We start from the raw sequence: 22,122 nt of genomic DNA, 5'->3' as shown, positions 1-22,122 counted from the left end.
TTAAATTCAATCCCTTTCACATGCTGCACAGCAGTATGACATTAATTTGAACAAGCAGTTCCAAAATACTCTTCTACTACTACTTCGTGAAGCTGAAATCTAGTTTTGCTTCAAAACTCATAGTTGCTTTCTGAGATCAATAACTGATCCTATGAAGTAATGACACGTGTGAATGGTGATTGTGGGAGTTTTTAAAATATGACTTCTAGTCATTAATTGCATTATAAAGTGTGTATCAGGGTGCAGTTCCAATTAGCTAGGTGCACTGATGGAAGACGTTACCAAGAAACCTGAACTCAACAAGGGACTGGGTACGATTTGTGAGTTCAGCAAGATTTCTGACATCTGCTATTTTTGAGTAAAATCCCCTCGGCTATTTTTGTACTGATTGTGCTACAATGACTAAAGCATTCATTGCACTATAATAGGTGAAGAAGGCAAGAGGCTCCGTGGAAAAAAAACAAAAATGAATTCAAGGGGGGAAACCACAATTTTGGTTTTGATGTTGCAGAAATAAGCAGAGGCAAGGGTATGATTTCAAGGCTGCATTTTAAGTTTACAGCTCAGAGGATAGTTTTAACTGACATGAACTTTAGTTTCCCAGTCTGTGATAGAAAACCATAGAAACCCTACAGTGCAGAAGGAGGCCATTCGGTCCATCGAATCTGCAATCACAAAAATCCCACCTAAGACCTGTCGCATAACCCCACACATTTACCCAACTAATCCCTCTAACCCACGCATCCCGGGACACTCAGGGACAATTTAGCATGGCCATTGCATCTAACCATCAGACCACTATCTTGTATTGGGTCAGAAGGATCAGTATCCTCCTTTAAACATGTACAATGGTAATCTTTACTGTGACTAAACATTCATTTTAAAGTTAACTCCACAGGTTAATTTATGTCATCAGAAATGAGAAAATCTGCTCATTTAGAATAATGAGGTGTTAAAAAAGAATGAATGGAGTTCATGTTCTAATGGCAGGAATTTAAAATGTACTTGTAAAATCAGAATGATTCAATATTCTATTATATTGTGATATCCTTAATATGAATTGATCTTGTTTGGTTATGGTCAATCAAAACTCTTCATTCATTCATAACTAGTCAAGACACAAATAAATACTGATTACAAACTGAATGAGAGCTCAATGATAGAATTGTCTGCTTACCTATGATGAATAGAATTTCCACTGAGATGTCGCTAACTGTTGTGCTTCTTGCTGAAGGCAAATTTTCATCAATTCCAATAAAACAAACATTATATGGTACAGTCACAGCAACATAAAACGTTGCCAATAATATTAGCCAATCCCATAACGCTTTAAAAGTGCTGTAATGCAAAAGGATGAATTTTGATTTTTTTGCATCTGCAACTTTGTACTCTGGTAGTGCTGGTTGGTTCCTAAACACATTCTGTAGAGAAATAAGATAGTTACATTTAGTCATTTGGTCGTACGGAACTTGAGTTTTGCTTAAAAAGAAAAGATGTGCGGTGTGATTTTCTGGTCGTGCTCACCCCAAGGCTGGAAATTGCCACCCAAGGTCAATGAACCTTTGCACGGTCTGCCAAATTCTCTGTCCCCCTTCTATGATCCCCATGGTGGGGGGATGGGAGAATTCTACCCAGTCTAAATTTCCGATCAGGACAGATCACAAAAATACCAATAATAAAGGGAGCAACAATTTATACTACAATGCCCTTACCAATCAGAGTCCATTTGCCAACTAGTCGGTGTTATTTTCTCATGTAGTATAAATTGTTGTTCCCTTTATTACTGGTAATCTTGTGATCTGTCCTGATGAGTACAAGATGAAAAGTTTTGACAGCATGCCTCTTATTTCAGCATTTAATACTAATTGAATCATAATTATTGCCACTTCCTCTACACAAAACAGTGTTATAAATTATCAGCTCTTCACATACATAAAAATAATTTACCATAATTTATCACAAGTTCACTAATTCTCTGAATGTTCACAGATGGAAGCATCACTACCATACCAACAAATTATATTACATACAGTTGTGAGAGGAAATAGGTGACAGTGTGATTGTGGACATAATGAGCCTAAAATATCTTGGCTCGTACACATCTGCCATAACTCCAGCATAGGCTGAGGCACAGATATGCTGGGAGAAATATGGGAAACAGAACTCCCAAAAAACTGCTATACTCTACGAGACTTTCTAGCCTGTGCAGAAATGGGTCCTTATCGATATGGCACATATTACTCATTCGTAAATTGAGGCACTCACCTGATGAAGGAGCAACGCTCCAAAAGCTCATGCTACCAAGTAAGCCTGTTGGACTTTAACCTGCTGTTGTGAAACTACTTACTGTGCCATATGTAAATTCAATGACCTTCCACTGACCTTGCATAATTTAACAGAGTTAACAGTAAAGATTTTTATTCACCTTGAAGTGGTAGTTTTCAGACTTCATGCTCTGGTGACAAGTCTCACCTACGCATCCAAAATTCAACAAGCATTGTGCATGATTTATCAAGCATTGTCTTCATGAATGGAACTGTTATATATCGTTGTATCACCTGTAAATTGCTAACTGTTAGCTAATTGTTCCTAATGCGCTATGTGTAAGATTTCTGGGGGCCACGTTCCATAGTTGCACTAGAGTTTGATGTGATGTATACAGAACCAGTTCAATCCAACCCTTCTTTGTACCAGACAAAATGACAAAATTAGAAAGTTTCCAATCTTAATAAGCTTAAAGGGTGATCATTAACTACATTTGGGGACAAAAACATAAGAAGAACACATAGCATGGTGCCAGCGAATTTCTGGGATAAAACCTAAAGCATTTCAAATTGATTTATTGCTGATTTGGAAAATCAACCCACATTAGTGCCAGAAGAGAAACTTGGTGAATCATATGGAAATGAAAAGTGAAGTGGAATATCAGCCAGCACTGCAATGAATGCACAGTTACAGTCTACAATGAATATGTGGTAAAGGCATGTGCAAAGTTTAAAGTGCAAACTGACATACAGTAGTTTGTAGAAAGGTACTGGCAATGAAGAGAGATTCAGTTGTATCCTTCTCTGGGTAGGAAATATAGGATTAGATTTATTTAACAACTGAGAGTTTACTGGAGTGAACAGCAAAGATGCAGACTTTTTTTTAAACACTCACCACCAATCTCCACGCAAAATTGGATCATCGGATCTACTGGTATAAATTTTAAGGCCTCAGATAGGAATTAGGCGAGCACAGTTGAAAACTTTGTTAGAAGTTTTTAAAATGCAGCTCGGAAATGTCAATTTAAGGACCAAAGAAAGGCTTATAGGTCAACTGATTTGGGGTTCTGCAAACTCTTGAGTACAGGAAGCACTAGATCACAATAACACAGGTTATACTCACTGCCAGAGCTTATAAAGCCACAAGTAGGCAGATACAGGCACTGGATACCCAAACAGCTAGCTTTCAGTTCAGTGATGAGAAAGGCAAAGCGTAGATGCAGTGCAGCAGAAACAAAAGAATCTATAACAGAGAGAAGGTTGCACAGGAGATGTGGATGGCCACAGATGGAAATCCCCTCATGTGGATCAAGCTGCCATCAGAGCCAGAACAACAGGCTAATGGACAAGAAAAGAAACCAACATATCTATACCCTGGATGATAACGGTGAGACTGAGAATACAGTAAACATAAGAGCCATATAACTGCACGAAACGGCTGGATACAGCAGTTCCCAGAAAAAAGAAATTTACACACTCGTTCAGGAAGAGGAGGGAGAAAAAATCCGACAATGATAATTCTGAAGGTGAAGACTGATAGCAGAGCGCCGAGCAACGTTATCCCCCTCAGGATATACTGGAAGAAAATTTGAAAAAATAGTAACCAAAGAAAGGTGTTCTGAAACTGAGCAAGGTCATGCTAACAGCAGACAGGGAACTGAAATTTAACAGCTTAAACAACCCAAATCAGAGACACAAGGAAAAGATGTTAATGCTATGTCACTGAAACAAGTGGACCTGCTTTCCTAGGGTTCAGCAGTTGTGAAGAGCTGCAGATTATCTCAGTAAACCATGAGGTATAGGAGATGACACATAGGATAGGATTCCCTTCCTCTACAGAGCGCTCTGCATCTCGCTGCTGTGGAATTGGCTGGAAAATTTTAGCCTAAGAATTGAAGAGAGTGTACTCATTGAAAAGCTACCTCCGATCGGACGCAAAGAAGAGCTGGCGCAAATATACCCACAGTGATTCGATAAGATGGCTGGATGATTTGAAAATTTTGACCCAGTGATGAAATCAGTGATTCTTCCCACTGTTGCCACCATGCTATGTGCTTTTGTTGTCTTTTGGTTCCCAGATATTGTCAAGTTTAGAAAGATCAGAAAATCTTCATGTTTAATTTTGTGATATTATGTGGTATATGGGGAGGTCTCGAAGTGCAATGGGTAGCATCATGATCTCGGAGCCAGCAGCTCTGGGTTTGAATCCCACTCTCACACATAGTGTCCAAGGAATGTATGTACATTCATAATGCAGCCAAGGGGATTGAGTATCAATCTATAAATTCCTTTCGACATGCTAACGGCAGGAAAGACTCCTGGTCAGCTATTCATGGTTTAGAGAGGCCTCTCTCAAGCTATAACCCTCTAGCGACAGGCTAGTGACCTGTTCCAGGTAAAACTCTCTATGGAAACAGATGAAAGTTTGTCTTGTGCACCATTAGGTGTGGGAAGAGAAACAACAACAATCTGGAAAACCTAACAACAAAAAGAATACATAGCAGGAACAGCACAAATTTCTAACAAGTACTCCAGGTAGGGGAACTTTCTGCTCAGAACAGGAAGTCACAAGTAGTAACCCATTATACTTTGGGGTCTCAACCAGAGTCCAGACAAATGAGTTTTCTCTTTCTGTTAAGAAATGCATGCAAAATTTGTGGTGTCTAGTTCCTGTAAGGGCGATTGTCTGATAGGATCATATGACCTGGGAAAATCAATCAGGTGGGGGTTCCCCTAGCAAGCATGGACTTTTGCCTCAGATTGATCCTGGCAGCTACAAAGCTGTAAGACTTTGTTAGATAGTATGTTGAAAATAAATGTTAGTTGTTTCATCTCTAGATGGTGAATCAAAGAGATTACATTGGTGTTGAGGATAAAACAGAAGACTGTGGTCCCAAGACTGTGGATACAAAATCCATTAAGGTCAAGGTCAAGTTGCAAAACAGAAGTGTGCTGCATGAAAAATGCCTTAAATCAATCGATTGGATCCATTTGATTCCTTGATTGAGGATTGGACACAACATGTAGAATATATACGTTATTTTATGGTCAATGGAATAGAAGAGGAGGGGAAGAAGAAGACAATTATTTTAAGTGTGTGTTTCACTACAGTCTATTCTGTAGCCTTACCTCCCCAAATGTGCTCAATTCAAATTCATACATGGAGATAGTGGATTTGGTGAAGGCACAATATAATCCAAAGTCTTCAAGGCATCCTGCAATGTTTTAACTTTAATTTCATAGGGGAACTCCCAGGAGAGACTACTGCAACCCATATTATGAAGTTAAGGCAAATTGCAGTGCACTACCACTTCAGGGCCACCCTGAACAATATGCTGAAAGATTGCTTAGTTTGTGGAGTCAATAATGAGGTCATCCAGAGAAAGCTGTGAGCAGAGACAGATGTCACTTTTAAAAAGATGCTGAAGATAGCACTAGCAGAGGATCCACGCAAAGCAACAAGGTCATTTGCAATAGATGAACTAGTATATGTCAGAAATTTCAGATGTGGACCAAGATGGGTCTCAGGAGTTGTTATAGCCAAGATATAGCCTGTCCGACAAAGTGAATGTACAAGACAGAGTTGTCAGGAAACATGTGGACCACTTACGCAGATGAGAGTTGTCCTAGCACACAGTACTACAACCTGAAACCATTTTGCCAACAGGAAACATTGTTGGTTGCCTGACCAGTGAAATATTGAGTCAGCCTCTGAGAAGAGCCTGTCATCACCATAGAAACAGATGAGACTGAGTTGCCAATACCTGACGAGATGCCAGGTGCAGCAGTTTCTGTAGTAAATTTACCCCAGGAAAAATATCCAAGTTGGTGGAGTTACACTGCCCTGCCAGAAAGCGGAAACAACCAGAGACTAAATCTGTAATGGCTGAGTTAAATGTTAAATTTATTGGGGACTGCATAGTTTAGCTGTTATAACCATATAAAAGGACTTAGACAAGGAGTGATGTGATGTCTGGCTCCTATAAGGAGTGATCAGCCAATCAGGTCACATGATCTAGAAAAACCAATGAGGGGACCAGAGTGGGGGTTCACCCTAGAAAGTGTGGGCTTTTGTCTCAGATTGATCCTGGATGCTGACTGGCAATTACAAAGCTGCAAGACTCTGTCAAGTTGTATGTTGTAAATAATTGTTAGTTGTTTCATAACTTGCTGGTGAGCCAAAGTTTGAAACTGAGTTGGAGCCCAGACTATGGGTGGAATTTTACCGGCACGTCCGCCTGAGGTTCGTACGATCCCACCTGAGACCAATGGAGAATGCTGTTCTCCAACCTTTATCTGCCTCCAGAATCAGGGTGGGCGTGCCAATAAAATTCCAGCCTCAGAGTTTAGTTTTGATGAAAGAGCATTGACCTAAAACATTCAGGATTTTACAGACTCACTTGTCCCAAAACCATAAAATCTTTTCTGAGGTCAATGGACCTTTCCATGCTCCACCCCTCGCCTGCTCTGATTCCTGGGACAGGCGGGACAGAAACTCCGTTTCTCTATTCACAAATATTGTCAGGCCTATTAAATATTTCCAGCAGTTTGTGTTTTATTTTGAAGTTTATGTCATTGCACTCCACTTCCTGTGCACGTACATCAGCTATAATTTGGCATGACTCTGAAGCTTCCGATGGACTTTTGTGATGATTGGTGTGAAAATCTTTGAGAATCATATTGGTGCAGCAGAGAGATCTGAGATTTATGTTAACACACAACAGGGCAGGATTTCTCCTGATCATTTACCATAACTTCAGCTTTAGGACGGCTGAAACGAGAGAAAGTCGTAATTTCACTAGAATTTCCACCAATCCTCTGCTGAAGTTACAGTGAACCCCCCTGGAAGTTCACCTCAGTTTCTGGAAAATTGTAATATGTGCTGTCTCACAACATGACATTGGAATCTGCATTTAGATCTTCTGGGATTCAGACAATCACCCAAATAAAAAAGACACATTTCAAACCAATATAATTTTGTAATAAATAAAAAGAATTGTATTTAAGATTCAAATATAATGATGGTAAACAGGTTTTCAAAATGTTTGAATGCTAAAAGGTCACTCCCCTGCCAAAACTTCAAAAGGATGAGAAATGTTAAAGTGATAACTATATTTGAATATAAGACTGTTCCACTTTACAGTCAATCAGCTTGCAGAAGAGTTAGAGTGTAGATAATATTTTTCCAAGTATCATTTGAATTGTTAGAAAGCAAACCTTGTTTGCCATAGTCTGGAGTTTTACCGCCTCACCTGCCTGAGGCTTGTAACACCCTACCTGAGGCTAACAGAGAATGCTGTTCTGAGAGTCTTGCTGCGCCGATTTCAAATGAGCAAGGTGGTAAAATTCCATCCATAGTTACCAGCTAAGGCCTTGGGTTTATCTCATGTGAGAGATGGGGATTGAGAATGTGTATCAATATGCGGTAGAGAGAAATGTAGTATATTGTTTAAAAAAAACAGGGGTTCAACAATTCTGTTGTAGAATCACCAGAATGATAGGGAGTGGGATAGCTTGATCTTAGGCTCAGACATAGCTCGGCACAACATCGAGGGCCGAAGGGCCTGTACTGTGCTGTACTGTTCTATGTTCAATGTTCTATTTACTCTGAGTACAAATCAGAAGCACCTACTATAAAATTTCATTGGCTCAGGTTGCAGTTAAGTTGTAAAAGTTTTCATGGTTATGGTGGTGGACAAGTATCCCAGCAGTCTTAGCAAATAATCTAGAGGTTGGGCGCTCAAATTCCATTGTGGCAGTTTGAAAATCTGAACTCAATTTTTTAAAAAGAATGTAAAAAGCGCTCGTGTTTAGGAAAGGCTGGTTTATCATAAACACTCAACCAGTGTCCAGCCTATATATTAGAACACTGGTTCCAAACCAATGTGAAATGACCTATTAAATTACTCAGTTTTATCGATCATGTGCAGTATGATAGGACACATTTCAAGAAGATGGCACTGAAGCAAGGCAACTTCTTGTAAGCTGTGCCCCAGCGTACCTTCAAATTCTATCTTTTATTCTCATTCTATTCTTCTCAAACTTCAATCTAACTCTTTTCACTGTCTTGTTTCCTTCTCTATGAACAGTATGCTTTGTCTGTATAGCGCGCAAGAAACAATACTTTTCACTGTATGTTAATACATGTGACAATTATAAATCAAATCAAAAACAGAAAGCACTGATTGAAAAAGTAGGAATAGATAATAGATGCCCACATCCCAAAATAAGTTCTTAAAAACAAATTCTCCTGATTTACTTTAACGAATTGAGGGCTAGGCGTGTGGAATTTTATGACAGGCACTTGTGATGTGTGTCGGATGCAAAACATAAAATTCTTCACCCATGAAGTTTACAACTTTGGTATAGTTGCTTCAAATTTCACAGTTACCATTCAGGTGAATACATTATAACTGATAGCATCTGACTTCCAGCTTACCACACCATACAGTATCAGGATCAGTGTTTCCCACCCCATGACGCTTGACTTAAACATGGTACAGTGGGAATGTACAAATTAAGATAGTCTATTTAGGTAATACAGGAGGGACAGAAACTTCTGGTCCTGCCAGCAGCAGGAAACTTGGCAGGTAGGACAACTTAATTTATCACGAGGTAAAAAATGAGTTTCCCCAATATCAGGAAAAGCTTTTGCAATTAAGTTCTTGAGACTTTAAAGGAAAATGAACTTTCCCCCTTGAATAATATCAGGAAGTCCTTTTGCATGCTTAGCATGTTATGTGTGCTTAATAAAAGGCCATGCACCAGAATTATGTTCCCTCTCCAAATTAATTTCCCCACTAACAAGAAATTAAAATGTTCAGTTTTACGGCTGCACGAAATGCAGCTGGAGAGTTAGACTACTTTCATGATTAATGGACAGTTGCTACTACATTGTTCTGTTTGGGGAATGTTTGCAAATACCACCCTATACTTGAGAACGGGTGGTGGCAGTACGAGTTGTGTAGAGGATAACTGAGGAAATGTGCAAAGATGAGCGGGAAGAATGGAGTGGTGGTTAGGTGAAGGTGATAGGGATAGTGCAGACTTTCTGAGTGCCCTTTAAATATTACCTCATAAGATAATGATGGGGATAGTGACTTCATTTCTGTCCTTGCCATGGGATTTGCCATGCTCCACCCAAATTCATAGAGAATGAAGTGAACAACACAAGATCATGGGTGGTCAGCTGTCCTGCAACCCCAATCATCCTCAGGCAAATGGAAATCACTCTGACTCCCACTCCTGCTACAGAACTTAGACTCCAGAATGGAAGATTCCAGCTGAAGTCTCCGTATGTACATCACTTAATACTATCTAACACCTCCGCAAAATGCCACTTTCTTCAGCTCATTGAGGCAGTATGAGTCATCCAATACTTTGCTCATTCCCATCTTAATTAGTAACAGGTTTGAAAAATAAAATGAATTTGCAAAATCCTCATTCCTAAATTACACATAATTTTTGTCACTAATTTATTGAACTTGCAACGGAGACGACAGAAAAGTTGAGCCTCAGAAGATACAGCAGTGTCATGACAGTGTACATTGTTGCCCCCTGTGGACATATGGGTTATTGATTTTCTGAAAGAACAAGTATGCAATTTAAATACAAATACTCTGCTGACCATTCTGCAAGTTGTCGTTGTAAATGGCATTGTCAAAGTCAGCAAAGCTGCAGTAACCCCCCTTGAGGTAGTCGACAAAATATGACCCTACAAAATAAAAAACGTACTTAGATCAGCTCAAATCAGTGGAGCTAATCTGCCAGTTCAATTTATAAGTTGCCAAGTATGTGTGTTCAAAATGAATTAAAGGCTTCTACTGGGATCTAGCTATTAATAGCTGCACTAAACAAGCAGCTGCTGAGCAAACTGTTTGTTGAAAGGTCTAGGTCCACAGGCAGCATAATAATTTAGAGAATTTGACATTCCTGTCAAACATATAGATAGAATATACATTAAAATGTTCCGCTTCCTTGCCACTATACTTGTCAATATACCACTGATATATTGGTTATTTATTATTATTGTAGTATGGTATTGTATCAATAACAAGGACATTACACATATGCTTGATTTAGCAGTGATAAAGTATATTTTACGTTCACTCAAGTTCTTCATCTACTTACATTATTAATCTTCAACTTGCTCTTCTCTCGTTTTTGTAGGTGGCCAGAGATGTGATAAAGGACAGCACGACTCCGCCGGCGAGCTGAACTGAAGTGTGTCCCTGCTTTCCCTCTTCCCTTGTATTTTTCTATTTATGAAATCAAACATTTCATTGATTGACTGACCTTAAGTAAAACTTCTTTTAACTAGCTCCAAAAAGGTCACCCTTGTGCGTGCACAAAAATTAACACTCAGAGTAAATACAAATATAACCCTAATTAGGAATTGATGCTGGCACTTGCATTGTGTTCAAAAACCAACTGTAATCAGGGAATATTTGTCAGGTAACTTAACAGGCCCAACATTTGACACAGATCCCTTATTCTCTTTCAAGTTCAGCAGAGGACATGTTGACCAGCTCAACAATTCTTGTTAAACAAGAAGTAAGGGGTTCAATGGGCTTTTCGTATTATAGCCAGTGCATGAACAAGTTGTGTATCAAGAGATTACTTTTGGACTTGATGTTAATGGAGTGATTTTTAAATTTTGGCTTTATTCCAAAATGGTACTTGGACGTCACTATGCAACATTTCAGACCTGTTCACACTTGTTAGCTGCTTAACAAGCAATTACTTATAAATATGAAATACTCAAATTTAGGATTTAAACCAGGATTTAACTCATTGATGCATCATTCTTTTCATGTAAAGCTATTGTGAAATACTAGAGGCAGCTGACAATTTGTATGCTAAGCCATTGGGAGCATGCAAAAGGCACAAGGTTTGTCGGTGAACTAAAAATGGTGAGTATTAAGGAAAAAGCTCGCATTGAGCCAACACCTCAGGATGTTGCCAAATCTGTCAATATACTTTTTCAACCTACAGTGACCATCATGGAGGCATCAAAGTCTGTTGGCATTTGAAAAAGATGGAATAGCAACAGCAGAGGCTTGAGATAGATGGGTGGAACGCAGGCATGTTTTAGCAGGAGAAGCATACTGTCTGGTAACCATAACTGTATCAAGCAGGAATGCCCAACATTTAGGCAGTCAATGATCTAGCAGCCATTGTCCCCATTGTAAATGGAGTGAGGTCTCCAGAATGGCAGCACCTGTATTGCCATGTTGGCATCAATCATTGTCCAAAAGCATAGAAATCATAAGTTCAGAAGTGGCTAATACTGTACTATTTAATTGATTCTTTCGCTGTAGTCAGAGTAATCTTTCACTAATATTCTCTTAAGTCTCTTGAGTATTTTGGATCCTAAACACTTCCACTATTTTTTCTCTAAACAGCAATCTGTGCTGATAAAATGTCACCTGGGACTTACTGTAAACGTAACATTAATAGATTTCATTGATCTTCCGATCACAGAATTTTGTACATGGTAAAAACAATTTCAGTGTCAGTCAATATTCACCTGTGTTAATATTTTCAACCTCTTTCTGCCGGTTCTGTAATCCATATTGATGTCTGGTATTTTTTAACTGTTTAATTGAGAAATGATGCAATCTCAAAATTGTCCCATGTTATTTCCTTGTTTCTTTAATTCCATGCTAGATTGTCTGCTAGTTCTGCTTTTGTAAGAAGTCTGACAACACCAGGTTTTAGTCCAACCGATTTTTTGATAGTAAACGCACAAGCTTTCGGGGTTAGTCCTTTCGTCAGGTGAATTTTCAAGTTCTGCTTTTGCCAAGAACGATGTATTTCAAAGAAATAATAAAAATTATAGTTGAAAAAGAGGCCATTTACTTCATCACACCTAATTGTTTCACTGGAACTATACATTTTCAATTCCTTTGCTGCTTTTTTCGTCATATCCTTCAGTTAAAGAATAAGTTCAGAGGTCAACAGAGTGGTTGTATTTTTGATATTTAATGTTGAAATTTTTAATTGCAAATAACTTTATGCCTAATAACATAATGTCAATTTTACAGAGCAGATCACAGTGAAAAGACCAGTGCGAAATCACACTCAACTATATACTCAGTAATAATCTTCAACTTAGTTGGAAAGAGCATGACAAAGCAAGGGTTAGTAACTGGTGGACAATGCAAAGATTTCAAGCTGCATAGCACTGGTCCCAGTCTGCACTGCGGAGACATCTAAATCAATTTTACAATCTAATGTCACGGAGTTTTATATTGCAGCCACAAGTCACTAATTGACACCAACATAGACTCCGGCTTTCAAAGGAGGTGAGGGGCCAGAATCTGCCACTTGGCACCAGAGGCACACAGTCACCAGTCCAATTCCATATTGTCACCGGGATGACATCCAGTTACAGTAGTGGAATTCAATTGGTTTTGTTGGTAAGTGTAAAGGGGGAAATGAAAGCCTGGAAGGCCGTAAACATCAGCATTCAATCAGCGTCACTTACGATCCACCAACCACACAATAACAGACCACTAGCCTCACAATCACAATCCACTAGCCTCACAATTACAATCCACTAGCCTCACAATCGCAATCCACTAGCCTCTCAATCACAATCCACTAGCCACACAATCAATTCGCTAGCCATACAATCACAGTCCACTAGCTTCACAATCATAGTCAATTAGCCTCAATTACAATCCACTAGCCTCACAATCACAATCCACTAGCCGCACAATCGCAACCCACTAGCCACACAATCGCAACCCACTAGCCACACAATGACAATCTACTAGCCTCGCAATCACAATCCACTAGCCACACAATCAATTCACTAGCCACACAACACAGTCCACTAGCCTCAGAATCCCAATCCACAAGCTAGACAATCACAGTCCACTAGCCTCACAATCATAGTCAATTAGCCTCACAATTACAATCCACTAGCCTCACAATCATAGTCAATTAGCCTCACAATTACAATCCACTCGTCTCACAATCGCAATCCACCAACCACACAATCAATCCACTAGCCACACAGTCACAATCCACTAGGCTCACAATTACAGTCCATTAGCCTCACAATAACAGCCCACTAGCCTCACAATCAATCTACTAGCCTCACAATCACAGTTCACTAGCCTCACAATTCACTATTCTCACAATCCACTAGCTCACAATCACAATTCATTAGTCTCACAATCCACTAGCCTCACAATCACAATTCACTAGCCTCACAATCATTTCATCCTCCGCATCATTCGACTTCTTAACAAAGAACTTTTCCTTTTCCTTGCAGATGTAAAGGAACGCAAGCTTCAGCAACTTATCAACACCATTGCCCATCCCAGGTCCTCCACCAGTCCCATCCCCTCGAACTCCATCTCTTCTATCTTCAGCTGTGTCTTCACCATACCCTCTGACCTCCCCTCTCTGAGGCTGAGCATTGCATCCTTTCTCAGCTTCGTACTCTTACGTTCCCATCTCAATGAATTCCGGGCTCCACATGATGTTGAACCCTTTTTCTGTTGCCCACATCTCCATGCCCTCTTCTTTGGCCAAGAGTCTGCCCCCGGTTTCACAGATCCTTTCATGTGCCTCCAATATTCTGCCTCCAATTGGACACCCCCACCGGGACAATTATCTGTTCTCGCTCTTTTCATTGGGAACTGTCGTCAGGACACTGGCTGCTTCAATTTTTCTACCCCCTCACCCATTCCAGCTTGTCTCTGAACTTTCCATTCTTCACTCCCTCAGGTCCAACCATGACATTGTCATCAAACCTGCCACAAAGGGGGCACTGTTGTCGTCTGGTGTACTGACCTCCACCTCGCAAAGACTGAGTGCTAACTCTCAGATACTTCCTCCTACCTCCCCCTGGACCATGACTGAATATCAAGTTATTATCTCCAATGCCATTACAGACCTCGTTTCCTCCGGATGCCTTTCCCCACAGCTTCCAACCTCATAATCTCCCCCAACCACAGTCAGCCCGCTTCTACCGACTTCCCAAAATCCACAGAAAGGACTGTCCCGGTAGGCCCATTGTGTCCTGCGGCACTGAACTTATTTCCCCTTATCTTGACTCCATCCTCACCAGGACCATTCTTTCCCCACCTACATCCAGGATTCCTCTGAAGCCCTGCATCATATTGATAGCTTCCGGTTCACAGGCCCTAACCGCCTCCTATTCACCATGGATGTTCAATCTCTCTAGACCTCCATCCCACACCAGGACAGCCTGAGAGCTCTTTGCTTCGTTCTTGAAAAGAGATCTGAACAATTCCCATCCACCACCACTCTCCTTCGCCGAGCTGAAGTCATTCTATCTCTCAACAACTTCTCCTTTAACTCATCCCACTTTCTTCAAATCAAAGGAGTAACAATAGATACATGCATGGGTCTTAGCTACGCGTGTCCTTTTTGTGGGATATATGGAACATTCCTTTTTCCAGGCCTACCCAGTTCCCCTCACAACTTCTTTACCGGTACATCGATGACTATTTTGGTGCTGCTTCATGCTCTCGAAAAATTCATCAACTTCACTTCCAGTTTCCACCCCTACACCTGGTCTATATCGGGCACTTCCCTTCCTTTCCTTGACCTTTCTGTCATCATTTCTGGCAGTAGACTATCTACCAATATCCATTCCAAGCTCACTGACTCCCACTGCTATCTGGACTACAGCTCTTCATACCCAACATCCTATAAGGACTCCATCCCTTTCTATCAGCTCCTTTGCCTCCGTCGCATTTCTTCCGATGATGCTACTTTCCAAAGTGGTGCTTCTAATACGTGTTTCTTTTTCCTCAACCGTGGATTTCCATCTACACTTGTCGACAGGGCCCTCAACAGCGTGCAGCCCATCTCCCGCACCATGACCCTCACCCCTCTCCTCCCTCCCAGAACAAGATAGAGTCCCCCTTGTTCTCACATTTCACCCCACCAGCCTCTGCATGCAAAGCTTAATCCTCCGCCACTTTTGCCAATTCCAGCGTGATGCCACTACCAAACATATCACTCCCTCTCAGTATTCTGCAGAGACCGTTCCCACCTGGATAACCTAATCCACTGCTCCATTATACCCAACATCTCTCCCGTCACCCATGGCACCTTCCCATGCAATCGCAGAAGGTGGAACACCTGCCCCTTTGCCTCGTCCATGCTTATCATCCAAAGCCCAAAACATTTATTCCAGATTAAGCAGCGTTTCACATGCATCTCTTTCAATTTGGTCTGCAGTATTCCCTGCTTCCAATGTGGTCTCCTCTATATCGGAGAGACAAAGTGTAGACTGGGTGATTGCTTTGCTGAGACCTTCAGTCTGTGCGCAATCAGGACCCTGACCTTCCGGTTGCTTGCCATTTTAACACAGGATCCTACTCCCATGCCCACATGTCTGTCCTTGGTCTGCTGCAATGTTCCAGTGAAGCTCAATGCAAAGTGGATGAACAGCATCTCATCTTCTGGCTAGGAATTTTACAGCCTTCCAGTCTCTATTGAATTCAGCAACTTCAGATGATTTGCTCTACCTCACCTCCACCCCCTTTGTTCTCATTCTATTTAATTTAATTTTTTACTGTTCTTTATCTTTTATTTCTTTATTGTCTTTCTTCATTTTTCTTCCCCCCCCCCACTCTTTCTCCCTACTTTGTCCCTTTCCCTTACCTTTTCACTCCCCTTCTTCTCCTTTTCTACATTCTAGCTCTGTCCCCTCCCCGCCCCAACGTATCCATCTATCACAGCTTACAGCTTTTCTGCCATTTGGCCATTCATACCCTTTATTCTCTCTGTGGACAGTATTAGCAGTGTTTTCTCCTGGTTTCTATGGCTATGGTTCATCCTTCATTCCCTCCCTTTCCTTCCCATAAATATCTCCCACTTTCTATACCTTTTAGCTTTGAAAAAAGGTCATCTGGACTTGAAATGTTAGCTCTTCTCCCACCTTAAAGATGCTGCCAGACCTGCTGTGATTTTCCAGCATTTTCTTTTTTAGTTTCAGATTCCAGTATCTGCAGTAATTTGCTTTCAGCTCCACAATCACAATCCACTCGCCACACAATCACAATCCACTCGCCTCACAATCACAATCCACTAGCCTCACAATCACAATCCACTCGCCTCACAATCACAATCCACTCGCCTCACAATCACAATCCACTCGCCTCACAATCACAATCCACTAGCCTCACAATCACAATCCACTCGCCACACAATCACAATCCACTAGCCACACAATCACAATCCACTCGCCTCACAATCACAATCCACTCGCCTCACAATCACAATCCACTAGCCACACAATCACAATCCACTCGCCTCACAATCACAATCCACTCGCCTCACAATCACAATCCACTAGCCTCACAATCACAATCCACTCGCCACACAATCACAATCCACTAGCCACACAATCACAATCCACTCGCCTCACAATCACAATCCACTCGCCTCACAATCACAATCCACTAGCCACACAATCACAATCCACTCGCCACACAATCACAATCCACTCGCCTCACAATCACAATCCACTCGCCTCACAATCACAATCCACTCGCCTCACAATCACAATCCACTAGCCACACAATCACAATCCACTCGCCTCACAATCACAATCCACTCGCCTCACAATCACAATCCACTAGCCTCACAATCACAATCCACTAGCCATACAATCACAGTGTGTAGCCTCACAATCACTGTACACTAGCCTCACGATCCACTAGCCTCACAATCCATTGGCCATACAATCACTGTACACTAGCCTCACAATCACAGTCCACTAGCCTCACAATCACTGTACATAAGCCTCACAATTACAATCCACTAGCCTCACAATCACAGTCCAACAGCCTTGTAATGATAGTGCCCCAAACTCAATTATAGTTAAGTAACCTAAAGTATCCACCAAATTGACAGTCAACTGCTGTTGGCAGTGGTTTTCCAAATTAAGCATAATCAAGCCAGGACGTACATTAAGTTTGACTTCTCATGTGTATGTCTGTTGATTGTGCCTCCATGTCCCCATAGAATTGCTGCCTAGCACCAGCAGCAATATCACATTAAGTAAGTGAAGTAAAAGTAAACATTTGGTTTTAACCGTATAAGTAGTTTTTATATAGTAAAAGCATTCTGTTGTGATACAGGGGTCCTCAGAATCTTCATAACATCTGAGAAGGGTCTCAGTACCACAGGTTAGGTACCATTTGATTGTTCAATGCGTCTGTTGTTAATTCTCATGCTTTAAATAATTTGGTTGTTTGACAACTGCCAATTCTAGCACCATGCAGCATTTTAAGTTGTCAATGGAAATGACTTCAAAGTAAATGTGCTTATTTCTGTAGGGACATCTTAAGTGTACAATGTAACTGTCAATTACAGAAGCATCTCAGTCATGTGGATAAGTCAGAGAATTTCCTGCATTTCATTACTGATGCAAACATTCAATATTAACATCAAAATCATGGCCCTTTCTGAGGGTTGTAAGTAAATCCCAAACTTGTCCACAACTTACAAGGCAAAAGTCAGTCCACTTGTCTGGATGAGTGCACCTCTGCCAAGACTCAAGAAACTCAACACCATCCAGGACAAACTAGTCCGTTTGATTGGCACCCCATCTATAAACATTCACACCCCTTGCCCCCATCAATGCACAATAGTAGCAGTGTGCACCATCTACAAGATGCATTGCAGGAATGCACCAGGGCTTTTTGATAGCATTTTCCAAACCCAAAACCACTGCCATTCTCTACAAGCCACATATCATCCTGACTTGAAAATATGTTGCCATTCCTTCAGCATTATCGGGTCAAAATCCTGGAACTCCCTAACAGCACAATGGCTCTACCTACACCACAGGGGCTGCAGTGGTTCAAGAAGACAACTCACCACCATCTTCACAAGGACAACTAGGAAGAGGCAATAAATGCTGGCCTAGCCAGTGAAGCCCACGTCCCTTGAAAGAATCTTAAAAACTTGCAATTGTCACAAATGTTCATGATGTGTTTTGTCAAGTTTAAGCTCCTAAAGAAACATGATATCACACTTTTGTGGCAACCTGACCTCAGGCCATCCTGAATGTGACAATGATTGAATTCCCAGATTGCATTAATATTACACCAGGTGCAGAGAAAGATGTCAAACACATGGACATGCTTTGATACAGGCTCTCCAATGCCAAGCCACTCTCCCCAGCTTGTGCTAATGATAGAAAGCACATTTAGTTTTTTCTATGTGTAGCAGGAGTCTTCATTCATTGAATTCCCACAGGGCAGAAGGAGGCCATTTGGCCCATCAGATCTGCACCAACCACCCAGGCCCTCCTCCTGCAACCCTTCATATTTACCCTTTATATCCCCTTGACACTAAGGTTAATTTAGCATGGCTGATTAACATAACCCGTACATCTTTGGACTGTGGAAGGAAACCGGAGCACCCAGAGGAAACCCACGCAAACATGGGGAGAATGTGAAAATGCCATACAGACAGTGACCTGAGGTTGGAATTGAACCCAGGTCACTGGCGCTGTGAGGCAGCAGTGCTAACCACAGTGCTGCCCCTTGTGCCACCATGCCACCCCTCATCTTTTCAAGTCTTCTTGAGCAGAACGGAATTGCTCCTGTTGTAAAAAATACAGAATTGCACATGATGCAAAATGTGAGATGTGTGTTTGTGCTCCTATTGGAAGGGAAGGGATGTACTTTTGTGAACCAAGCTGAACATGTTCATAATTGAAGTTGTGGTCAATTAGCACAGAAGGATAAGCAATTCTTATTTGTGTTCGCAAGATAAAATAAAGCAAGAACCAGTTTTCAAAGTCCTAATTGTTCAATTTTGTTTAATTACATTTTGATGCAGATAACAGAAACAACAGCTTTCAGGCTGAAAAATGTCACAGTATTTGTTGAACTATTGACATTTCTTTTAATGGTTTTATTGCGTGGATGAATATTTTGTTAGGCAGTGAGTTTGTCATGTGAAAGGTTTAATGTTTATAATAGATCACTAAGTGTTGTTTTCATGGATGATTTTTGGTGTAATGTAAAAGGTGTGGTCAAAATGATACTATTTGATGGATAATAAACATTGTTGGTGCATTTTACCATAAGGACTTTGCATTGTGATTCTTGGAGACAGACACTGTATGTGAGTGATATTTTTAAGAAAAGTGCAAGCTGATCCTACAATGGCTTGCTCTGAACCTTTCCCTCTCACAAATCCCATCTCCATGGCAATGTGAATCACGTAGGCCTTGTACCAGGTAGAAATGTTAATTAGCTATCTTTTAATCTCCCAACTTTATTCTATTTTAAAACTAACTAGACTGTCTGCAGTATAATCCTTTACAAATACTGACACGAACACCTTCTTGCTTTGGAGATGAACAGTCTGTCTACCATCTTTGGTCATTGTTTACAGGCATGAATACTTTGCACCTTCTACCCAGTAAAACAACCTGCCATCTCTCCTACCCCAATTACTTCTATTGTTAACACCCTTGCCACTTTGGTTTGTCACCAGCAGAATTCAGAACAAGTCACATGACCCTCCTCATTTGTCTATTTTACTCTAAAGACACAATTAGAGGATTTTTTAGAGGCTTATGATTGGTAACTTGAGGCACATTGACATTGGGTGCAGTTGGGGGTAGAAGGACAGAAAAAGACTCTGAAAGAAGGGCAAAATGTTGATCTTGATGGGCCCTTTCTCTGAGGTGGGGGTGGGCAGCCTCATCAGGCCTGCTCCGAAGCAGTCCACCTTGGTTCCCACCTTGGGTATTCTGAGTCAGACAACAGACCCAACTCTTGCACAAAATGAGGCTCCTGACTGAGAAAACCAGCTTCCTGCACCCCACCCCCCACAGGCAGCAAGGGGGGGGGGGCGGGGGCGTCGCAACAACAGAATTATTCCCAACTCCCAGCAGGCTGTAAAAATCCGGCCTGATGAGCTTGGCTGCCGTATATCTGAGAACACTGACTGCGGCAAATTCAGTTTGCAAAGGGTGCCTCAGACTGATGCTGGACCCCCATTTGCATATCCAAAGGACCTGCTGATTGGCTGAGCCAGAGGACCTGGACACCTGAAGGTACATGCACAAATATCACAGACAGCACTCCTCCAGCAGGAATGAGCATGTGCACTGCACACACTGCAAATCTCCAGGCACTGACTTCATTTGCAATAAGATGGTGTAACCAATTGTGGCTCACCTGTGAGAGTGGTTGTAATGAAATCAATCAGGCCATTGAGATTGGCCTATTGGGGTATGAACTCTCCTGATTAAGGATCCCCAAAAAGAGGTCCCTGATTAAGGATCCAATTGATGGGCCAATCAGGGAGACTTTGCCTTGTACTTAACCAAGAGTCAGTTCTTCTGATAGTTCCAGAGATAGACTGCTAACAGTTACTGCTTTGTGTATTATTGCTAGAGTTGTAAATAAAGGGGTTTTGGTGAAGAGACTTCTGCCTTCATAGATTTCCTCTGCCCTGGAGCGATTACAAAGATTTACTCTGCCAGAATTTGGGAACAATTAGAAATACAAATGTGGATATGGTGCAAGAGAGCAGCAATGCAAAATCAATGTTAGCAACAAGAATCTGCAAGTCTTTAAGCATTGAAAATACATTGTTGTGTTTGTGTGGTTTCCTACTGAAAATTCTCGATTCCAATGGAAATTGCTGATTAGTTCATTGTTTCTGTCAAAACCAATGCCAAAAAGCCTCTTACTGATGGGGGTATTACGCAGCACAAAAAGGGCACTGGGAATTTTGTAGGTTGCAAACTAAATTCAATACAAGGAGGTCATTATTTGTTTTTTCTCTGGTCATCTGGACACAGATTTAAGGTGCGGGGAGGCAAGTACAGAAGTGATGTTAGGGGTAAGTTTTTCACTCAGAGGGTGGTGAGTGAATGGAATCGGCTGCCGTCAGTGGTGGTGGAGGCAAACTCGCTGGGGTTTTTTAAAAGACTTCTGGATGAGTATATGGGATTTAATGGGATTGGGGGTTATAGCTAGGTCTATGGATTGGTAGGTGTTGATGTGATCGGTGCAACTCGTGGGCCGAATGGCCTGTTTGTGCTGTAGTGTTCTATGTTCTATCCCCTGAATTTCATGAAGTATAGTACAGTCCCCTTGATGCCAATTTCTTTTGTTATATGTTCTAACTTTCCAGGGGGGGAAATAGCTGTGTTCGATATCTTTTAAAAGCTGCCATCACTCTCAGCATTATTCATTTTCTCAAACTGTGCAGCACAGCACTCTCCAGCAGCCACTGTCTATAATTCTCACCTGCTCAGAAAGAAAGGCCAAGAACAAGTCATATATTTTTGGAATATAATCAATTTCACGTCACTGAATGTCTTAAAAAGGTCACTAAAACAGACTTCCAGGCCTTGTTATAAATGATCAATTTGAAGGTTTTCTTTTAAAAAGACATTTCAATTTGAGAAGGTTGGCCAGGATACGTTTATATTTGCTGTAAAAAGGAATTGTTGATCAAGTTTAAAGATACAGCTAGCCATAAAGATTTGAGAACACGGATTTGGAGACAACCTGTTGACATGGAATTTAGGTGGTAAGAAACAGTGCATGTTCTCAAATCAGCAAGGCATAAATGTTATTCTTCAAGGTGGATTTTTATTACTATATTATCACTCTTCACTATATTTAGTAATTTCTAAAATAAAGGAGTAGAATGCCTTTTATCAAGCTTGCCAATAATACTAAGTTAGGTGGCACAGTAAATACTGCATATGGGATCAGAAAGTTGCAAAGCGACACAAATAGACAAGATGAAGGTGAGTGGACCAAACTGTGAAATGTGGAGTTGAAAGTAAGAAGTGTAGGGTTATCCACTCTGGTCCTTAGAT

The 22,122-nt window shown here is 41.1% G+C and overlaps 1 protein-coding gene across 1 annotated transcript in view; it reads right to left on the bottom strand.

Annotated features, from left to right (window-relative positions):
• kcnh8 (potassium voltage-gated channel, subfamily H (eag-related), member 8) overlaps window positions 1-22,122 on the bottom strand; it is a 347,288-nt gene that overhangs the window by 165,573 nt on the left and 159,593 nt on the right. Inside the window, exons 4-5 of the mRNA XM_080209769.1 lie at window positions 10,395-10,522; window positions 1,178-1,421 (exon numbers count right to left, since the gene is read on the bottom strand). Of these exons, the coding sequence (XP_080065895.1) occupies window positions 1,178-1,421; window positions 10,395-10,522 (372 nt within the window). The remainder of the gene's footprint in view (window positions 1-1,177; window positions 1,422-10,394; window positions 10,523-22,122) is intronic.

This window comes from Carcharhinus amblyrhynchos, chromosome 2 (genome assembly GCF_965287045.1).
Source record: "Carcharhinus amblyrhynchos chromosome 2, sCarAmb.v2.hapA, whole genome shotgun sequence".
NCBI lineage: Eukaryota > Metazoa > Chordata > Chondrichthyes > Carcharhiniformes > Carcharhinidae > Carcharhinus > Carcharhinus amblyrhynchos.
Note: the sequence above shows the minus strand (reverse complement) of the source record. Positions and strands in the feature narration are given on the sequence as shown.